At 41.9% G+C, this 23,270-nt stretch overlaps 1 protein-coding gene across 1 annotated transcript in view; it reads right to left on the minus strand.

The window, feature by feature from the left end:
• The window catches only part of itfg1 (integrin alpha FG-GAP repeat containing 1), a 245,573-nt gene that overhangs the window by 134,578 nt on the left and 87,725 nt on the right, over positions 1–23,270 (minus strand). The window contains exon 9 of the mRNA XM_060837695.1: positions 14,593–14,687. Coding sequence (XP_060693678.1) covers positions 14,593–14,687 — 95 coding nt within the window. The remainder of the gene's footprint in view (positions 1–14,592; positions 14,688–23,270) is intronic.

A 23,270-nucleotide genomic window follows, 5' to 3' on the forward strand; every position in this document is an offset into this window, starting at 1 on the left:
TGCAAGGATGCCTGCCTTGAAGAAGTTTTCCTCCTCTCTCTACAAGAATCTCGGAGTCCCTCTCCCACTGCAACTCCCAGGTCATTTCCTACTCTATGCTACTCTCTCCCCACCCCCACCCTCCTCTAGCTTATCTCTCCACGCTTCAGGCTCACTGCCTTTATTCCTGATGAAGGGCTTTTGCCCGAAACGTTGATTTCGCTGCTCATTGGATGCTGCCTGAACTGCTGTGCTCTTCCAGCACCACTGATCCAGAATCCATCTGTCATTTCTCTGCCCAACTCTCTAACCTATTTATATTCTGCTGTATTCTCTCAGTCCCCTTTCACTATCTGCTACTCCACCACTCTTAGTGTCAAAGGCAAACTTGCTAATGAGGCAACCCACACATTCCTCCAAATCATTTATGTATATCACAAATATCAGTGGTCCCAGCACGGATTCCTGTGGGACACCACTGGTCACAGATCTCCATTTTGAGAAGCATCCTTCCACTACTACTGTTTCCTGTTGCCCAGCCAGTTGTCTATCCATCTGGCTAGAACACTCTGGAATCCATGCAACTTCACCCTCTTCATCAGCTGACCATGGGGAACCTTATCAAGCACCTTACTAAAGTTCATGTACATGACATCTACATCTCTTCCCTCATCAATCAACTTTGTCACCACTTCAAAGAATTTTATTAGGTTTGTAAGACGTAACCTTTCCTGTACAAAATCACGTTGTCTGTCACTGAAAAGCCTATTTGTTTTCTTAATGGGTATAAATCCTATCCCTCCGTATCTTCCCTATCACTAACATCAGGCTCACAGGTCTGTAAGTACCTGGATAATCCCCGCCACCCTTCTTAAACAAGGGCACAACATTAGCAATTCTCCAGTCCTCTGGGAGTTCCCCAGTGTTCAAGGATGCTGCAAAGGTATCTGTTAAAGCTCCAGCTATTACCTCTCTCACGTCCCTCATCATTCTGTGATAGATCCCATCCTGACCTGGGAATTTGTTTACCTTAATGCCTTTTAGAATACCCAACACTTCCTCCCTCCTTACAGTGATTTGACTTAGGGTAATCAAACATCTATTCCTAACCTCAACATCCACCATGTCCCTCTCCTTGGTGAGCATTGATGCAAAGTACTCATTAATAATCTCACTCATTTTCTCTGACTCCATGCATATCTTTTCCCCTTTGTCCTTGAGTGGGCCAACCCTTTCCCTAATTACCCTCTTGCTCCTTGTATGTGAATAAAAGGCTTGGGGGTTTTCCTTAACCCTGCTCGCTAAGGATATCTTAGGATCCCTTTTTGCCCTCTCAATTCCTTGTATCAGATTAGTCCGACATTCTTGATATTCTTCCTAAGCTTCGTCTGTCTTCATTCGCCGAGACCTTATGTACTCATCCTTTTTCCTCTTAGCTAGTCCCACAATTTCACCGATCATCTATGGTTCCCTAATCTTGCAATTTCTATATCTCATTTTCACAGGAACATCTCTCTCGAACTGTAATCAACCTCTTTAAAAGCCTCCCATATATCCAATGTGGATTTCCTTTCAAACAGCTGCTCCCAATCTACATTCCCCAGCTCCTACCGAATTTTGGTTATCCCCCAGTTTAGCAGTTTTCCTTTAGGACCACTCTAGTCTTTGTCCAGGAGTATTCTAAAACTTATGGTATTATGATCACTGTTCCCAAAGTAATTTGCTAATGAAACTTCAATCACCTGGCTGGACTCATTTCTCATCACGAAGTCCAGTGTGGCCTTATCGCGAGTTGGACTACTTACGTACTGACCTTGGCAACCCTCCTGGATGCTCCTTACAAATTCTGCTCCATTCAAACTTCTAATACTAAGTGAATCGCAGTCAATGTTGGGAAAATTAAAATCTCCTATCATCACCAATCTGATGTTCCTACATCTTTCTATGATCTCTCTACATACTTGCACCTCTATCTCATGTTTGCTGTTGGGAGGGCCATCATACAATCCCAACATTATTACCGCACCCTTCCTATTTCTGAGCTCTGCCCATATTGCCTCACTGCTCGAGTCTTCCATTGTGCAATCCTTCAGCACAGCTGTGATATCCTCTTTGACTAATAATGCAACTCCTCCACCCCTTTTACCTGCCTCTCTATCCTGCCTGAAGCATCAAGATCCTGGGATATTTAGTTGCCAATCATGCCCTTTCCTCAACCAAGTCTCAGTAATAGCAATAACATCATACTCCCAGATACGAATCCAAGCCCTAAGTTCATCTACCTTACCTACTATACTTTTGTATTAAAACAAATGCACTTCAAACTACCAGTCCCTGTGTTCATCATCTGCTCCCTGCCTACTCGTCCCCTTAGTCACACTGACTTAATTATCTAGTTCCTTACAGGCTTTAGTTACTATCTCCTTCCTGTCCACGAACCTCCTCACATTTGTTTTCCAACGCCCAGGCACATTAGTTTAAACCTTCCTCAACAGCATTAGCAAAAGCACCCCCCCACCCCCCAAAAGGACATTGGCTCCAGTCCAGCCCAGGTGTAGACGACCCAATTTGCAATAATGCCACCTCCCCCAGAATGGTTCCAAAGTCCCAAAAATCTGAACCCTCTCCCTCTTGTATCATCTTTCATGCCACACATTCATCTTGATGATTCTATCATTCCTACTCTGAGTAGCACGTGGCACTGGTAGCAATCCGAGATTACTATTTCTGACTTGGTTCCTAATGCCCTAAATTCTGCTTGTAGGACCTCATCCCTTTTTTTTTTAAAACCTATATCACTGGTGCTTACATGCGCCGCAACAAAGGGCTGTTCACCCTACCCCTTGAGATTTTTCTGCAGTCAATCCGTGACATCCTGGACTCGTGCACTTGGGAGGCAACATCCCATTCGGGAGTCTCATTTTTGGCCAGAGAAACGCTATCTACTCCCCTTACAATTGAATCCCCCATGACTATAGCCCTTCCACTCTTTTTCTTGCCCTTCTGAACAGCAGAGGTTTTGATCAAGAATAAGAAGGAAACATATTTGTTAGGTATAGACAGCAGAGATCAAGTGAATTCCTAGAATAGTATAAAAGCAGTAGCAGTATACCAAAGAGTGAAATCAGGAAGGCAAAATGGAGACAGGAGATAGCTTTGGCAAAAAGGGTGAAGGAAAATCCAAAAGGGATTCTACAAATCTATTAAGGACAAAAAGGTAACTTTTGAGAGAATAGGGCCCCTTAAATATCATCAAGGAGATGGGGGAGATACTAAACAAGTATTTTGCATCAGTGTTTATTGTGGAGGAGGAGACGGAAGATAAAGAACCTGGGGAAATAAAAAGCGACATCTTGAAAAATGTCCATATGATTGAGGTGGTGGTACTGGACAGCTTAAAAGGTGGATAATTCCCGGAGACCTGATCGGAACTACCCTCGACATCTGTGGAAAGCTAGGATTGTGAATGCTGGGCCCCTTGCTGAGATATCTGTTTCACTGATAGTCACAGGTGACGTGCTGGAAGATTGGAGGTTTACTAACATGTTGCCAATACTTAAGAAAGGTGGTAAAGAAAAGCTAGGGAACTACAGACTGTGGAGTCTGACATCGGTGGTGGGCAAGGTGTTGGAAGGAGTCCTGAGAGGCAGGGTTTACATGTATTTCGAAAGGCAAAGATTGATTAGGTATAGTCAACATGGCTTTGTGTGTGGGAAATCACGTCTCACTAACTTGATGGACTTTTTTTTTGAAGAAGCAACAAAGAGGATTGATGAGGGCAAAGCAGTGGATATGATTGATATGGACTTCAGTAAGGCTTTCAATAAGGTTTCTCATGGTAGACTGGCTAGCAAAGTTAGATCAAACGGAACACAGGGAGAACTGGCTTGAAGGTAGAAGACAAAGGGTGGTGGTGGTGGAGGGTTACTTTTCAAACCGGAGGTTTGTTACGAAAGGTGCGCCACAAGGATTGGTACTAGATCCACTGCTTTTCATCATTTATATAAACGATTTGGATGTGAACATAAGTATCGGTAGTAAGTTTGCTAATGACACTAAAATTGAAGGTGTACTGGACAGTGTAGAACATTACCTCAGAGTACAATGGGATCTTGATCAAAGGGCCAATGGGTCAAGGAGTGGCAGATTGAAATAAATTTAGATAAATATGGAGGTCTGCATTTTGGAAAGGCAAATCAGGGCAAGAATTATACACTTAATGGTAAGGTACTGGGAGTATTGCTGAACCAAGAGAGCTTGGAGTGCCGGTACATTGTTTCTTGAAAGTGGAGTTGCAGGTAAGTAGGATAGTGAAGGCGGCATTTGGTATGCTTGCCCTTATTGGTCAGTGTATTGAGTATAGGAATTGGGGGATCATGTTGCAGCTGTACAGGACATTGGTTGGGCCACTTTTGGAATATTGCATGCAATTCTAGTCTCCTTGCTGTGCAAAGGATGTTGTGAAACTTAAAAGGATTCAGAAAAGATTGACAAGGATGTTGCCGAGGTTGGAGAGTTTGAATTATTGGGAGCGGCTGAATAGGCTGGGGCTGTTTTCCCTGGAGTGCAGAGGCTGAGAGATGTCCATATAGAGGTTTATAAAATAATGGGGTCCATAAATAGGGTAAATAGACAATTTTTTTCTCTGAGGTGGGGAAGTCCAAAACTAGTGGGCATAGATTTAACGAGAGAGGGGTAAGATTTAAAAGGGATCTTAGGGGCAACGTTTTCATGCAGAGGGTGCTGTGTGTATGGAAGTGGAGGAGGCTGGTACAATTACAACATTTGGATGGATATATGAATAGGAAGGGTTTAAGAAGGATATGGGCTAAATGCTGGCAAATGGGATTAGATTTATTGAGGATATCTAGTCAGCATGGATGAGTTGGACCGAAGGGTCTGTTTCCACGCTGTACATGTCTATTGCAGCTGTGATCTCCAGCATCTGCAGACCTCATTTTTTACTCGAAGATTTTAACCTACTGCGAATCCTCTTACAAGGATGCCTTCCTTGAAGAAGCTCTCTTCCTCCCTCTACAAGGATTTCAGTGAGTCCCTCTCTCACTGCACCCCCCAGGTCATCTCCTCTGCACAGAAGCTCTTCAGCCACGTTCTCAAACAGACTCGTTACCACAGCCACATTTCCTTCCTCAGCACCTGCCTAAGGAACCGACTGATCCCACACGGACTCCGAACTACATTCCAACCAACAAAATTTGGACCCAACCAGGACAACCTGTAATTCAGATTTCTCCAGCTTCCTCATTTCCCCTCCCCCCACCTTGTCTCAGTCGGTTCCCTCAACTCAGCACCGCCCTCCTAACCTGCAATCCTCTTCCTGACCTCTCCGCCCCCACCCCACTCCGGCCTATCACCCTCACCTTGACCTCCTTCCACCTATCCCACCTCCATTGCCCCTCCCCCTAGTCCCTCCTCCCTACCTTTTATCTCAGCCTGCTTGGCTCTCTCTCTCTTATTCCTGATGAAGGGCTTATGCTCGAAACGTCGAATTCTCTATTCCTGAGATGCTGCCTAACCTGCTGTGCTTTGACCAGCAACACATTTGCAGCTGTGATCTCCAGCATCTGCAGACCTCATTTTTTACTCTGTAAGAGAATCACAAGACTAGAGCTGAAAAGGAACAGTTAAATCAGCCTACAGACTTGACAGGGAGGAAACATTTCTTTGGATTTTGATTAACTGGAAGGTGATGGTTTTGGGGATTAGGTGGGGTTTTGTTTTGCTGGGCGTTTGAAATCCTTTATGTCGATTGCTTGGTTTGTTTGTTTTATCATTTGTGTGCGCAATAAACTTTTGTTTTATTCTTAAAACCAAATCTGGAGCCTGGCATACTTTTGTTTCACTAAAGCCCACCGCACTAAATTAAAGAAAATAATAAAATGCAATTTATCAAGCCAGATTTCAATCTGGAATCTGACTCTCAATTATAAAATCAGCTAGAATCATAACATTGTCACTGGGTCGAGATCCTGGAACTTCCTGCCAGACAGCACTGTGGGTATGCCTACGCCCCATGGACTGCATTGGTTCAAGAAGGGAACCTAACCAGTGATGCCAGATATAAAGACAGATCTTTTCAAATAAAAAAAGTATAAAGAGACAGGCACAATAATGGTGTAATGCAATATAGTTAGAAACATCACTAGTTTTGCAATCCAGAGAGCTCGGATAAAGGTTCATGTCCCAGCGCAGCAGCTGGTGGAAATAAAGTTCAATTAATCAATACATTTAATTTATAACGAAAGAGGTATTTTAGCACAGTGGACAGCTGAGCCAGAGACTCTGAGTTCAAGTCTCTACCCGGGACTTGATGACCAAAGCAGGTTCACTCATAACACACCACAATTAAATTGAGAATCAGCCTGCAACTCTTTCAATGCATGCCAATGGCAGGCAGTAGGAGTGGGTCAGGTTTCAGGTCAGCCACTTGATGGAAAGAATGCTTCTATCACCACTATACACAGCTCCAACTAAGACATGCATGTAAAAAGGAACGTTGTCATAGCAACTCTCAGTGAACTGAAACATTACCATCACTATCTATCATTTGTGCCAACTACATAACATCATTAAACTGATCACAATATTCATCATAAAGGCAGTGAGCATTGGCTGACTTGGAGGCAGACATATGTAATGTTGCATTCTCAGAGTAGATCTAGTACAAATAAAAAAGAAATTGGCATCTGGTTTCCTACTTCACCATCTGGCTTCGGAATAAATTAACCAAGAGCAGTAATTCAAATCTCATCTCTAGAATTCAGCTCTTTAGTCTCTGCTTGTAATGCGGCCTGGAACCAAGCATTTCTATTACAATTCAAAAGGAACATTGGTGAGCAAGTTGACGGTGAGAAGAGGTTCCTCAATGCATTGTTGACAGCATGTTTCTTCACTTTGCGAGTGAAGACATTTAAGTTGAAGAATGGGAATTGGACTGCTTGGATTTGGCCTTTTTGTGGAGAAGACACACCTGAAAATAAAAATTCCACTTTGTCAGGTAGGTGTCAATTCTGCAGCAGTACTAGAATAGCTTTTGCTGGAGGAACAAATAGCTCAAGAATGTTTCCAGCCAGGATGTTGCTGGGGACCGAAATCTTTGCAATCACTAATTTCCTCAGTTGTTTCTTGATCTCACATGAATGAATCAGTTTGGCCAATGTAGGAATCCCAGCAGGCAAAGGTGTATCATCCGTTCAGCACAATATGTTGAAAATGGTTACAAATGACTTGTTTGTACTTGTGCTAAGCTCTTCCTCCATTGAGGAAGGAAGATGTATGGACACTTCCCACCAACATGCATTACTGGACGTGGCACAATGACAGAGCATTGATATGGTCAATTAGTTGTGGATTCATTTAACTTTAATGATAATATGCTTCCACTGTTTTGCATTTTGTAGTGCAGTCATATAGCTTCACTCGATTGGCACTTCATTCGCAGGTTCACTTAGTGTTGTCTCCATGCCTTTTTTGGACTTGATTTAGTTGTTTCTTAGAGTGGTACTAGTACGTGAGTAGATATGCCACGTCAGGAGGCAACAGATTTTGTAACGTTGTGGGTAATTACCACAAGCTACCTGTAATTTGGCAACTTATTAAGAAATCTCAGAGACAACCAAATACTGAAACAAATATTTAAACTTGATTGCATGTAACAACCAAAATAAGACCTCTCAAGTAATTAAGTTAAGCATTACAACCTAACTTGGCTATCATTTGATTAATGGTGGGAATTTAGCTACAGTTCCATGTAACAATAATCTGTCTCTGGGATCGATACTTGTGCAGTGTTGTCCTCCAGAGTTCTGCACTGGGAATCATGGAATTGAATTCTTGGAGAATTTCCCATCCTTGAAACTTGTGGTGTGACAGAGTCAGAGAGATGTACAGCATGGAAACAGACCCTTCAGTCCAACCTGCTCATGCCGACCAGATATCCCAACTGAATCTAGCACCCAGCCCTGGCCCATTTCCCTCCAAACCCTTCCTATTCATGTACCCATCCAAATGCCTCTTAAAATGTTACAATTGCACCAGCCTCCACCACATCCTCTGGCAGTTCATTTCATACACGTACCACCCTCTGCGTGAAAAAGTTGCACCTTAGGTCTCTTTTATATCTTTCCCCTCTCACCCTAAACTTATGCCCTCTAGTTCTGGACTCCCTGACCCCAGGGAAAAGACTGTGTCTATTTATCCTATCCATGCCCCTCATAATTTTGTAAGCCTCTATTGGGTCACCCCTCAGCCTCCGACACTCCAGGGAAAAACAGCCCCAACCTGTTCAGCCTCTACCTATATCTCAAATCCTCCAACTCTGGCAACATCCTTGTAAATCTTTTCTGAACCCTTTCAAGTTTCACAACATCTTTCCGATAGGAAGGAGACCAGAATTGCACGCAATATTCCAACAGTGGCCTCACTAATATCCTGTAAAGCCACAACATGACCTCCCAACTCCTGTACTCAATACATTGACCAATAAAGGAAAGCATACCAAATGCCTTCTTCACTATCCTATATACCTGCAACTCCACTTTCAAGGAACTATGAACCTGCACTCCAAGATCTCTTAGTTCAGCAACACTCGCTCGACCTTACCATTAAGTGTATAAGTCCTGCTAAGATTTACTTTCCCAAAATGCAGCACCTCGCATTTATCTGAATTAAACTCCATCTGCTACTTCTCAGACCATTGGCCCACCTGGTCCAGATCCTGTTGTAATCCGAGGTAATCGTCTTCACAGTAAAAAATGAGGTCTGCAGATGCTGGAGATCACAGCTGCAAATGTGTTGCTGGTCAAAGCACAGCAGGTTAGGCAGCATCTCAGGAATAGAGAATTCGACGTTTCGAGCATAAGCCCCGTCTTCACTGTCCACTACACCTCCAATTTTGGTGTCACTTCCAATTTTGGTGCAGACTTACTAACTGTACCTTTTACGCGCGCATCCAAATCATTTATGTAAATGACAACAAGTAGAGGACCTAGCACCGATCCTTGTGGCATTCCATTGGTCACAAGCCTCCAGTCTGAAAAACAACCCTCCATCACCACCATCTGTCTTCTACCTTCGAGCCAGTTCTGTATCCAAACGGCTAGTTCTCCCTGTATTCCTCGAGATCTAACCTTGCTAATCAGTCTCTCATGGGGAACCTTGTCGAATGCCTTACTGAAGTCCATATAGATCACATCTACTGCCCTGTCCTCATCAATCTTCTTTGTTACTTCTTCAAAAAACTCAATCAAGTTTGTGAGACATGATTTCCCATGAACAAAGCCATGTTGACTATCCTTAAATCAGTCCTTGCCTTTCCAAATACACGCACATCCTGTCCCTCAGGATTCCCTCCAACAACTTGCCCACCACTGAGGTCAGGCTCACTGGTCTATAGTTCCCTGGCTTGTCCTTACTATCCTTAAAGAGTGACACCATGTTAGCCAACTTCCAGTCTCCCGGCACCTCAGCTGTGACTATTGATGATACAAATATCTCAGCAAGAGGCCCAGCAATCACTTTTCTTGCTTCCCACAGAGTTCTCGGGTACACCTGATCAGGTCCTGGGGATATATCCACCTTTAACAGTTTCAAGACATCCAGCACTTCCTCCTCTGTAATCTGGACATTTTGCAAGATGTCACCATCTATTTCCCTGCAGTCTATACCTTCCATATTCTTTTCCACAGTAAATACTGATGCAAAATATTCATTCAGTATCTCGCCCATTTTCTGTGGCTCTACACAAAGGCTGCCTTGCTGATCTTTGAGTGGCCCTATTCTCTCCCTAGTTACCCTTTTGCCTTGACATATTTGTAAAAATCCTTTGGATTCTCCTTAATTCTATTTGCCAATGCTATCTCATGTCCCCTTTTTGCCCTCCTGATTTCCCTTTTAAGTATACTCCTACTTCCTTTATACTCTAAGGACTCACTGGATCTATCCTGTCTATACCTTACATATGCTTCCTTCTTTTTCTTAACGAAACCCTCAATTTCTTTAGTCATCCAACATTCTCTATACCTACAAGCCTTCCCTTTCACCCTGACAGAAATATACTTTCTCTGGATTCTTGTTATCTCATTTCTGAAGGCTTTCCATTTTCCAACCGTCGCTTTACCTGCGAACATCTGCCTCCAATCAGCTTTCAAAAGTTCTTGCCTAATGCCGTCAAAATTGGCCTTTCTCCAACTTAGAACTTCAACTTTGAGATCTGGTCTGTCCTTTTCCATCACTATTTTAAAACGAATAGATCCTTTAGATTCCTTCATCCAAAATATTGCAAGTCTGCAGCTTGTGTTCTTATTAGAAATACCTTCCTTGTTCATTGTTACATTTGGCATTGACTGCCTGTATGAAGACTCTATTCCTGTAGTTAACTCCTCAACCCTTTTTGCAGGGCAATCAGTTGTCCTTGTGGCATAAAGCAGCCATTTATTAAGCAGTTGTTAAAAACAGTTTTGTTCATGTTGCTTCGACTCCTTCTCCCAGACATGGCTAATTGCTTTCAATTCCAATATAGGTTTGTCCTTGTCCCTTAACAGTTTATTCCAGGTAAGAATTACTGCTGCTTTTTTCAATCTATGAATAGTTTTGAAGTTTTCACTATCACAAATAGAATATAGTTCTGTTGCTGCTGGTCAAAAATGTCTCATTTATACATAGAACAGACTTAACAGTTCAAATACTATAGTGAAAGCACCACACAATGATAGCACCAGATAACAAAAGAGGATCGCGTTTGTGAAATCAGGCTTCTTCTTGACAATGATCACTCCTACCACCACTGATTATGGATAGATTCATGTGCAACAGGTGTATTTACAAAAGCGAGGTTCATTTGTTTTGCCCTAGTCTCTCACCACATGCTTCAGGTCCACTCTGGCAGATATAACGTTCATTGACATGGCTAAATAGATCACTAGTGGTGCTACTGAGCCACATTTGGCAATGAACATTGAAGTTTTACACCCAGAATATTTTCTGTACACTTACAATTCGAAGTGTTTCTATTAAGTAGTGTTTAGCAAGATCATAAGACCATAAGACATAGGAATGGAAGTAAGGCCATTCTGCCCATCGAGTCCACTCCACCATTCAATCATGGTTGATGGGCATTTCAACACCATTTACCCGCAGTCTCCCCGTAGCCCTTAATTCCTTGCGAGATCATGAATGTACCAATCTCTGCCTTGAAGACATTTAACGTCCCAGTGTCCACTGCGCTCCGTGGCCATGAATTCCAAAGACTCACCACTCTGGCTGAAGAAATGTCTCCTCATTTCCGTTCTAACTTGACCCCCCTCTAACTCTAAGGCTGTGCCCACAGGTTCTAGCATCCCTGCCTAATGGAAACAAATTCCCAGCGTCCACCCTTTCTAAGCCATGCATTATCTTGTAAGTTTCTATTACATCTCCCCATAACCTTCTAAACTCTAATGAATACAATGCCAGGATCCTCAGCCGCTCATAGCATGTTAGACCTACAATTCCAGGCATCATCTGGGTGAATCTCCGCTGGACATGCTCCAGTGTCATTATGTCCTTCCTGAGGTGTGGGGCCCAGAATTGGACACAGAATTCTAAATGGGGCCTAACGAGAGCTTTATAAAGTCTCAGTAGCTCACCACTGCTTTTACATTCCTACTCTCTTGAGATAAATGACAACATTACAGTTGCTTTCTTTACCATGGACTCAACCTGCAAGTCAACCTTTAGAGAATCCTGCACAAGCACTCCCAGATCCCTTTGTACTTTGGCTTTATGAATTTTCTCACCAAATAGAAAATAGTCCACGCCTGTATTCTTTTTTCCCCAAAGTGCACGATCAGGTACTGTGTTTATTTTCCCATGTTTGACTGATGCCTTGAGAAATTGAAAACTTTATAGTCGTGTCAAGGACTCTTAGACAAGGTTCTTCTTGCCATCTCTGGTGATTTAGGTGTCTGGGCATTGGCCATTAGTTGCGAATCTATAGTATGACTAGACCAGGCTGTTGTTCAATATGTCTGTGGACACACTCCTAATTATGACAAGTCACCAGAAGTTAGCGAAGTAGATTTTGCAGGGTCAAGTGGACTGTATCATATTTGCAGAATCTAGTGCCTGAAATGATGCTTGGCATTAGGCTATATTGCAAAAGTATGATACAATTGAATGGTTCACCAAGCAATTCCAGAAGTTGTGGAACCACGTAGAGGACAGATTGAGCAGGTGAGCAGATTTTCTTTCCATATGTGTTTTTAGTACATTCAATATTTTCACAGTCACCACCACTGACTTAGTTAATTAACTGAATTTCAATTCTTATCCAGCATGGCAAGATTTGAATTTGTGTTGGGATATTACGATAAACTTCAGGATTACAAACCAATCACTATGCTAGTATGCCTACTGACATATTCAAGAATTAAGCAATATATCTTTGGGCTCATGTAAGGCACAATTTTAGAATACACAAATAAGTATGGCTTTGGGCATATTTTTGGTCTGTCCAGAAACAGAAGTTTGGTTCACCTCTGTGTTGTCATTTGGAACCTTTAAAATTACATTAAATGGGGGCAGTGGACCTTCCAAGCATTAAAAGCTACCAACTATGCTCTTTTATCCTATGTGAGCAATTGGGCATGTGGGGACCCTCGTTCAATATGGTTAGATATTGAAGCCTCCCAGGCAAGGTGTTCCCCTACTAGCTTGCTGTTTCTGGACAAAATGAAGGCAGTTAGGGAATATTGTCATAACCCAATAGTTAAAGCATGGAGGGCAATTCAGTTGAGAGAAGGCAATATTGGCAAAACATCTTTTCCGCCAGTAGGTGGGTATGCCGGGTTTTCAACCGGGATTGATAGATTCAGGATTCAAACATTGGGCAGCTAGGAGTGGGTCTTGCATGGGCGATTGTTTTGAGGGAAACACAATGAGATCCCTCGATCAGTTAGCACTGAAATATGAGCTATCTAACAGGGACCTCTTTCATTTATTTCAAGTCAGGTATTTTATTCAAAAGTGCAGTCGTGTTTTGAATGATCCCTACAAATCTGACAGAGGGGAGAGTGCTCAATGCCAAGAGTACACTTCGTGTTCGTGCTTTATATCAATAATTGGGAGGTGCCCTCAGATGGGTTTGATCGACTCTGCAGGGTGAGAGTGAGAGAGCGTGCGTTAGGCGTTGAAGTCTCCTCAGAGGAATGGGAAAGTGCAAGAAAGATATCATCTAGCAATAGGACCCATTGTTTATGGCTGAAGATTCTCCATAGGGTCCACTTGGCTCCAAACCGTTTGTCAAAATTTAAACCAGGCCTATCTTCAACATTTCTCAAGTGCAAGATCTGACGGGCACTCTCACCCATTGTCTCCCGTCTTATGGTAGGCTCCAAATATTCTGGAGTGCTGTGGCAGGTGCAACGGAGGGGATTTTGGGTGTAAGGGTGGAAAAGGGCCCGATCTCTCTTTTTCTGGGGCTGCCAGTGTGTTCTTCGCAGATGTGCATAAGAAAAAAAAGCTTTTCAATATCCTCACTTTTTGCGCAAGAAAGAATGTCTTGCTAGGTTGGGTATCTGAAACCTCCCCTACCCCCGGGGCCTGTCAGATTGGTGGAAGATCATTATGGAGTTTCTCACATGTATGGTACATCACAAAATTGAGATTTTTTATAAGACATGGCCCTTTTTGGAATACTGGACACAGATTTATCTGCCTCACTAATAAGGGCTTTTATATAGCTGTAACCATTGTGTTTTATGAGTCCAATACCCAGGGATGAGGAACAGTGAATGTATGAGTGCCTTGTTTGGCTGAGTTGAGTTAGTACCATATATTAGTTTGTTCTTGGTTATTATTTATTTAGTTAAATAGTTAGTTGGGTTATTCTATTTTTCTATATATATTTATACATTTGTACAAGAGGGCAGGTTGGGTTGCTTCTTAACTCTTTTTCTTGTTTTTGTGTCCTGTTTTGAATTGGATCGTTTTGTATTTGTTGTAATATTTAAGAATCTATTTTTTCAATAAAAATATTTTAATATATTAAATACTCCTTGCCTACATGCATAATTGTTAAAACTACAGGTTGTTTTGCTGTAATGCATATTTCATTAATGCGAATTCGCTAGAACATGACTGACTAATTGGGGACACTGTTTCTATGGCATGAACTTTTAAAGCATGTATTGATTATAACACATTTACGGCCCCATTAGTTTATATGGGGCTGCTGCTATTACACGATTTTCTCATAATATGGGGTTGCCCAAGAATGGAACTACCATGTTAGAGCAGAACCAACTGTGTTATAACATTGAAACTGTGAAATTCAACAGCCATCCTTTAATTATAATCTTACACTTAAGTACACAAGCTAAAAATATAATGACATTGCATGCTGGCAAAGATTTGTGCTTTTTTTTCCTTTGGGTATGGTCTATCTTAACAAGAAATCCAGAACATGAAAGCAAGATCACCTGACTCAAAAAGAAAATTGTAATGCTTGAATGATTACCAATCTTTAGCTACAAAAGAGAGACATGTTATTGTGAAACAATAACAAAGTGCTGCAACTTTAAAATATTGAGAGTAATAAATGTCTGGATGTCATACCTGTTCAGATCCTGGCATGTTTCGGTAAATGATGCTTTCACGGCAGTCTTCATCTGCACATACAGGCAATAAATGTTCTTGCTGCCCATCCCCATCTGAGAAGGGAAATAAACCAACTTATTCATGTGCGTGCGAAGAGATTTTGAGTTAATGTTTTTACAAATATAGTGATCTCATGAAAAAGAAATGTCCTTTTTATGATTTCTCAAAATCTTGATGTCAATCTTAAGTTATGCAACACTAAAGCTAGGTTAAATAGAATTAGATAACAGTTACAACTTACAAGGAATTTGTTCAGTCAGTTGTGACTGTCAGAAAGCAACTCAGCTAGGTTCCAATCCTCCATGCTTTTCCCTTAGTTGCGAAAATTCTCTCTTCAGAAAACTGTCAAATTCCCTTTTGAAAATCACATTGAACCTGCCTTCAGCACATTCTCTAGCAGTGCATTTCAGATTTTGAGAAGATTTGTAGCTCAGGTTGAAGTTCTGGATATAGGCTTGCTTGCTGAGCTGGAAAGTTCATTTCCAGACATTTTGTCACCCTACTAGGTAAAGTCTTCAGTGGGCCTCCAGGCAAAGCACTGCTGATAATGCCTGCTTTCTATTTAAATGCTTCGGTTTCATTGGGTTGGTGATGTCATTTCCTGTTATTTTTCTCAGGGGGTGGTGGATGGGGTCTAACTCGACGTGTTTGTTGATAGAGTTCCAGTTGGAATGCCATGCTTCTCGGGATTCTCGTGTGTGTCTCTGTTTGGCTTGTCCTAGGATGGATGTGTTGGCCCCGTCGAAGTGGTGCCCTTCCTTGTCTGTACGTGAGGATACTAGTGAGAGAGTGGGTCATGTCGTTTTGTGGCGAGTTGATGTTCATGTATCCTGGTAGCTAGTTTTTTGCCTGTTTGTCCAAAGTAGTGTTTGTTACAGTGCTTGCACGCTATTTTGTAAATGATATTGGATTTGCTTGTTGACTGTATAGGGTCTTTCAAGTTCATTAGCTGATGTTTTAGTGTGTTGGTGAGTTTGTGGGCCACCATGATGCCAAGGGGTCTGAGTAGTCTGGCAGTCATTTCTGAGATGTCTTTGATGTAGGGGAGAGTGGCTAGGGTTTCTGGACGTGTTTTGTCTGCTTGTTTGGGTTCGTTGCTGAGAAAAATCGTCGGACTGCGTTCATTGGATACCCATTCTTTTTGAATACACTGTATAGGTGATTTTCCTTTGCTCTGCATAATTCCTCTGTGCTGCAGTGTCTGTTGGTTCGTTGAAATAATGTTCTGATGCAGCTTCTTGTGTGGATGTTTGGGATGATTGCTGCTATAGTTGAATATATGGTCCGTATGTGTTGCTTTCCTGTAGATGGTGGTTTGAAGCTCCCCTTTGGTTGTTCGCTCTACGTGACACCTAGGAATGACAGTTTGTTGTTGTTTTCCTCCTCTTTAGTGAATTTTATGCTATTCAGGATGTTATTGATGGTCTTGAAGGTTTCCTCTAATTGGTTTCATTTAGTGATGATAAAAGGTATCAGCCACGTAGTGGACCCAACGTTTGGGTTGGATGGTTGGTAGAGCTGTTGTTCAAGTCTCTGCTTTACTGCCTCTGCTAAGAACCCAGATATCGGAGATCCCATGGGTGTTCCATTGGTTTTTCTGTAGGTTTTTTGTTGTTGAAGGTGAAGGGGGGTAAGGCATTGGTCCACTAGCTTGACGATACTGTCCTTGCTGATGAAGTTGGTGTTGTTTGGTATATATGTCTTTAGGTCTTGTAATAGTGTAGTCAGTGTTTTCTTGGCCAGTTTAATGTTGATGAATATAAACAGGGCTGTTACATCAAAGGAGACCATTATTTCATCCTCTTCTATCTTAGTGTTCTGATGGTCTTCAAGAATTTTTGTGTGGAGTGGATGGAGTGGCATGAGTCTCCTACGGAGTGTTTTGGTCTTTAGTGTAGCTCCTTGGCCAATCCAAGTTGGTGTTCCAGGCAACAAGATTATGGTTCTGAGCAGGGCTCCTGGTTTGTGAATTTTGGGTAATCCATAGAAGCATGGTGTGTTGGATCCAACTGGTTTCATTTTTTGGAAGTCGGTGTTGTTTATTTCTCCAGATTTCTGACGTTTCTTTGAATAGGGCTGTGATTCGCTTTTCTAGTTCTGGGATCGGGTCTATCACCACTTGTTGGTAAGTGCTGGTATCTGCAAATAGTGCGTTCACTTTTTTTTGAGCCAGACTACTCAGACCCCTTGGCATCATGGTGGCCCACAAACCCGCCAACACACAAAAACAGCAGCTAATGAACTTGAAAGATCCTATACAGGCAACAGGCAAAACTAATATAATTTACAAAATACCACGCAAAGACTTTCACAACACTACATTGGACAAACAGGCAGAAAACTAGCCACCAGGATACATTAACTCGTCACAAAACGACATGACCCTCTCTCACTAGTATCTTTACATACAGATAAAGACAGGGACAATTTCAACTGGGACAACACATCAATCCTAGGACAAGCCAAACAGAGAGACACACGAGAATTCCAAGAAGCAGGCATTCCAACTGGAATCTATCAACAAACACATCGAGTTAGACCCATCTACCATCCCCTGAGAAAAAGAACAGGAAATGACATTACAGGAAATGACATCACCAACCTAAAGAAACCCAAACACAAATAGAAAGCAGGAATCTGTGGCAGTGCTTTGGTCCACTGAAGATGTTACCTAGCAGGGTGACGAAACATCTGGAAATGAACCTTTCAGCTCAGTGAGCAAACCTACATCCAGTGCATTTCAGATCTTAACCACATGATCTCTGAGCAGAGAATCTCTAGTTACTTCAAAACAATATAAAGTTCAGCTTTCATGATAGTACTCCAGCTGAATTGAATTCAATGAAAATAAAAGTTCATCAAAATAAGCTGTGTGAATTGAATTTAGAAATCTTCATTGAAGGCAAATGCAGAATATCTCTATCATCATGACAATATGTTCAGACTGGAACAGTGTTGGATGTGATGCATCCTTTTCAGAAAATCTTCATTACTCTGGATAATCAGTTTTTCAAGATTAATGGTTTTCCTACATCAGAAGGAACTTTTTTGAAATAATTCCTGTTGACATTTCAAACAGGCTTGTGTAATTTGTACATTCAGATCATGAGAGTTGACAACCTATTTTCTGTCTAAGAATCATGGACTAACAATTGGGTACACAGTTCTCATGTCAAGTATGCTCCCAGGAAATTAGTTTTGCTAATTAAATGAAAATAATGCCTTTGGGACAAGCATACAGCTGAACAGAAACTGATTCAGTGAGGCCAATAATTAGCATGAAGGAGATGTCATGCTTAAATGGCCTAAATAAGCAAGCACAGTCGCAAAAAAAATCTCATGGCAGCAACAAAACAACCATACATCCACTTAATGTTAAATCTGTGCTCTTTATCTTTGCCTCTAAGAGCACATGACAGTTCTTGGGGAATCTTTAGCTCTGTAAAGATTGGGTAAATATCTAAATGCATCGCTTCACTGCATCTTGATACTCAGCAACAAGGGGTGGAAGATGCTCACTCGTTAAGTATATTAAAGCAGAGATCAAGAGATATTTTGCTACTGTGGGAATTGTGGGATGGGGATAGTGCGTGAAGGTGTTTTGACACCAAAAATTAATGACCTTACTGAATGGCAGGTCAGTATTGACTGCAAGTTTAGTTTGGCCTATTGATATATGCACTGTGCCATTTGCCACGTACTTCCAGTGTAGATCATTCTAGCAATCAAATAAGCTATCACAACTGGGGGAACAGAAAATATTGTGGACCATAGCATTAGAAGCTGAGAGGTGACCTTATAGAGTTTATAAATCATTAGGCGCACAGGTAAGTAGCCAAGGAATTCTTCCCAGGGTAAGGAGTCCAAAACTATGGGACACTTTTTTTTCCCCAAATGAGAAGAGGAAGATTTAAAAGGAGTTCGAGAGGCAATTATTTCCACACAGAGTGTGGTGCCTGGAATAGAATGAGCTGCCAGAGAAAGTGGTAGAGGGCTGAAAATGTGTTGCTGGAAAAGCGCAGCAGGTCAGGCAGCATCCAAGGAGCAGGAGATTTGACGTTTCGGGCAGAAGTCCTTTTTCAGGAATGAGGAGAGTGTGCCAAGCAGGCTAATTTAAAAGGTAGGGAGGAGGGACTTGGGGGAGGGGCGATGGAGATGTGATAGGTGGAAGGAGGTCAAGGTGAGGGTGATAGGCCAGAGTGGGGTGGGCGCGGAGAGGTCAGGAAGAAGATTGCAGGTTAGGAAGGCGGTGCTGAGTTCGAGGGATTTGACTGAGACAAGGTGGGGGGAGGGGAAATGAGGAAACTGGAGAAATCTGAGTTCATCCCTTGTGGTTGGAGGGTTCCTAGGCGGAAGACGAGGCGCTCTTCCTCCAACCGTCGTGTTGCTATGGTCTGGCGATGGAGGAGTCCAAGGACCTGCATGTCCTTGGTGGAGTGGGAGGGAGAGTTAAAGTGTTGAGCCACAGGGTGGTTGGGTTGGTTGGTCCAGGTGCCCCAGAGGTGTTCTCTGAAATGTTCAGCAAGTAGACGGCCTGTCTCCCCAATATTGAGGAGGCCACATCGGGTGCAGCGGATGCAATAGATGACGTGTGTGGAGGTGCAGGTGAATTTGTGGCGGATATGGAAGGATCCCTTGGGGCCTTGGACAGAAGTAAGGGAGGAGGTGTGCGCGAAGTTTTGCATTTCTTGCGGTTGCAGGGGAAGGTGCCGGGAGTGGAGGTTGGATTGGTGGGGGGTGTGGACCTGACGAGGGAGTCACAGAGGGAGTGGTCTTTTCGGAATGCTGATAGGGGAGGGGAGGGAAATATATCCCTGGTGGTGGGGTCCGTTTGGAGGTGGCAGAAATGATGGCAGATGATACGCTGTATATGGAGGTTGGCGGGGTGGTAGGTGAGAACCAGTGGGGTTCTGTCCTGGTGGCAGTTGGAGGGGCAGGGCTCAAGTGCGGAGGAGAGGGAAGCGGAGGAGATGCGGTGGAGAGAAGTGGTAGAGGGAGCTACAATTACAAATATAAAAGACATTTGGACAGGTACATGAATAGGAAAGGTTGAGAGAGATATGGGCCAAATGTGGGTAACGGGGCTAGTTTAGTTTAGGATATCTGCTGGCATGGACAAGTGAGACTGAAGGGCCTGCTTTCATGCTGTATGGTTCTATGACTCCAATAAATTTCTCCACATCTCAGGCCTCAAAGGTTTACTCCTTACCCTTAAACTGTGACACCTGGTCTGGACTCCCCACCATTGGGAACATCCTTCCTGCATGTAACCTGTCTAGTCCTGCTGAATTTTATAGCTTTCTACAAGATTCCCTAATTCTTTTAAACTCAGTAAATATAATCCTCACCAAATCAATCTGTCCTCGCATGCCATGATTTCAGACTCTCAGCAATTTCCAACAGTTCTCTGAAATGGCCGAGCAAGCCACTCAGTTGTATAATTTGCTATAACATCTCACATGGACAGCTGTGGTTCAAGAAGCCTGTTCAACACCTTCTGAAGGGTAATTAGGAACAGGTAATAAATGCTGAAATAAAAATATCCATTTGACCCTTCAGCTTTTCTTGTTCTTTCTCAACCATTAAAACAAACAGTCTCTGATAATTGAACTTCAACTTCCTTATTTTTATTGATTTCTCTTCTTGCTTTCACCTGTGACTTTGTGATCTTGTTACCACAGTCAGGAAAATCCCAAGATATACTTCCTGTAACATTTCTGTTGCCTGATTTTCCACTGGCTTTTCAATCATGGTAAGTATCCCTCCAATCACTTCACCAATTTTGACCGGACTCTCCAACCTCACTTTATATAATAGAACACTCTTCTATTCACCATGAATTCCATATATATTACCATCGTTTCTGGCAATACTCTTTCTGAACTACATATCCCCTCATCTTGCAAAGATTCATTTGGTCCTGTATCTCTTAAAATCTTAAATTCTTTATTTGCTCCTCCTGACATACATGAGTAAACCTTACCATTGCAAATAAATTCTTTAAAGAGATCTGGTACTCAACCAAGTCCTGATCAGGGTATACAGTCTGTTGCAACATTTTAGCTTTCACTGTGCGTTCCTTTACCAATTCAACAAAACTTACTGGTTTATGCTGTTTTCCCATGTTTGGCTTCCCAATGCTTTTTCTAAACCACCAACACTGCAACTTCACGTGACCCACTTTATTGCAGTGAAAAACACTTCGACTTTTTCACATCTCTTTCCCCGCATGCATTTCCCTTTTATCCTGTGGTAAGCTATTTTTACTTGTTTCAATGAGATCACCTTTTCCTTTATCACCTAAGGATTTCTCCTTTTTCCCAATTTCTATCCCTTGCAGATTGAAATTAATGTCAGAAGCCAAACACTGATTTATGAACCAACTCAATTATCTGTGATTTGCACTGCTAATCTTGCAGTCTTACCTCTCTGCTGTTCCACCCGAGTTCTCACTATCAGTTTTCACCGGATACCTCCTCTAATGGTGATGCACATACCTCACTAGTTCTACTTACAACTTTGTTTGAATCATCAATATACATATGGTCACAGCATTTCATTTGTTTTGCCACTTTCTTAAATGAAATGAAAAGGTTTCTACATCCTTTTTGAACTTAGGCAACACTTGGACATATTTAAACAGATCTCCACCAGGCCTTTAGCTACAATGGGATTACTCTTCATCACTACTCCTCATCACTATTCTGATGTTTCGCCTCTACCTCAGCCATTTTAAGTCTACTTTTAGTTTTCAGTTCCAACCTCTGAAGTTCAAAACCTCTTGTTCTCTCTTTCATTGCTTTTTCTCCGTTTGTTCCGCTAGGGCCTATTATTTTTCCTCTGCTTGTAATTGCAATTCAAATTGTTTCATTTTCTCTTCTCTTGTTCTGCTAGGGTTATTTTCACCTTTTCTTTTCCCCTAGTACTGCCTTTAATTTAAGCTGCTTCATATGCAATTGAACTTTAGCCATCTCCAAAGATTCCAATTGCATTCCAATTGTAAATGCTGTGCAAGTGCCACAGTTAACTTTCCTTTCCTCAGACACAGACAGCCCCAACTTTAGCTTGTTTGCCAATTTTGAAAGCCTGGCCTTCTTCATTTGCTGTAAAACTCCCATTGTGTCTTCCACGCCGAAGAAACTCTTAGTGACTGAAAGAGCCAATACACAGTGTGCACCCTGTTTAAACCATGCAACTTCAACACCAGAAATAAAAAAAACACCAACACTCACCACTGTTGAGTCCAACAATCCTAAACCCCAATCTCCAATTACAGATTTTAATCCTAACAAAAACCCCCAAATTGTGATGCACCAGACCAAACCCCCTGAAAATATATTAAGTAGAAAGCCTGGACCCTAACTTTTTTTTCCCCCTTTAAAGGCAAGTACCAGGCATTGTATTCCAGATGCAATTTGACTGATCAAACTACTTGATTTGAAGTAAAACACACTTTATTCACACTAAGTTAAAATACAACAAAAAGGAAGAAATAAATTGGAATAAATTTTCCAATAGAACTTAATTAACAGAATAATAGATCATTTATCTGCCAAACAATAACTATGCCATTTCCAGACATTTTGTTACCCTATTAGGTAACATCTTCAGTGGGCCTCAGGTGAAGCAATGCTGAAACCTCCTGCTTTCTATTTATATGTTTGGAATTCTTTGGGTTGGTGACATCACACCATTAACACACCCGTGGCAAAGGCAAGTTCAGAAGTATAGGTCATCTCACAGGCAATTCTCCAGTCCAAAAGGAAAAGCATCAAGAGAAACCTCTGAGACATCGAGGGAAAGGGTAAGAGTGAGCCCGAGAACAGCAAATGTCAGCAGTGATGTACTGCAGCTTCCAAACACAGCTTCAAGACCCCAGCTACAACTACTACTGAAAAACTGAAACTAAACATCCTGGCTCCGGAGGTGCTTGACCCTATCCATTCAGACAGCTTCTATTGTTCCAACTTTAAAAAAAAAGGCCTCACAAGCGGTGTGTTAGATTGAAACAGACAGCTCTGTATGTTTGTCTGAAAACCTTTTTAAAAAATAACCCAGGACAAATATATTTCTTAAAGCCACAGTAACGTCACACACTCATTCAACATTCCTTTCAACCAATTTACAGTCACTCAAATAATAATCTGCCTTTCTATTTTTTCAACCAAAGTGGATAACCTCACATTTATTCATTTGATATAAAATCATGCGTTTTCCCAATCACTCAGCCTTTCCAAATCACGATGCAACATTTCTGCATCCTCTTCACATTGAAGCTCACCCTTCCATTGAACTTTCTGTCATCACCAAATTTTGAGATATTACATCTAGCACCCTCATGTAAATCACTAATGTACTTTGTAAAAAGCTGGGATCCTAGCACAAATCCTTGCGATACCCATTAGTCACTACCTAGAATTCAGGAAAAGTCCCATTTAATCTTACTCTTTGTTTTCTGTCTAATTAATTTTCTATTCATCTTAATACGCAACCCCAAATCTCTTGTGCTTTAGCGTACGAGTATCTAATCTAATATTTTAGTTCAAAATGGGCAATTGTATGATTTAAATTGCCCCAATGGGAGCTAATATTCAAATAGTTATCTTATCTGGATATTATTTTTCTAGTTGCTTTAA

This window comes from Hemiscyllium ocellatum, chromosome 17, assembly GCF_020745735.1.
Source record: "Hemiscyllium ocellatum isolate sHemOce1 chromosome 17, sHemOce1.pat.X.cur, whole genome shotgun sequence".
NCBI classification, from domain to species: domain Eukaryota; kingdom Metazoa; phylum Chordata; class Chondrichthyes; order Orectolobiformes; family Hemiscylliidae; genus Hemiscyllium; species Hemiscyllium ocellatum.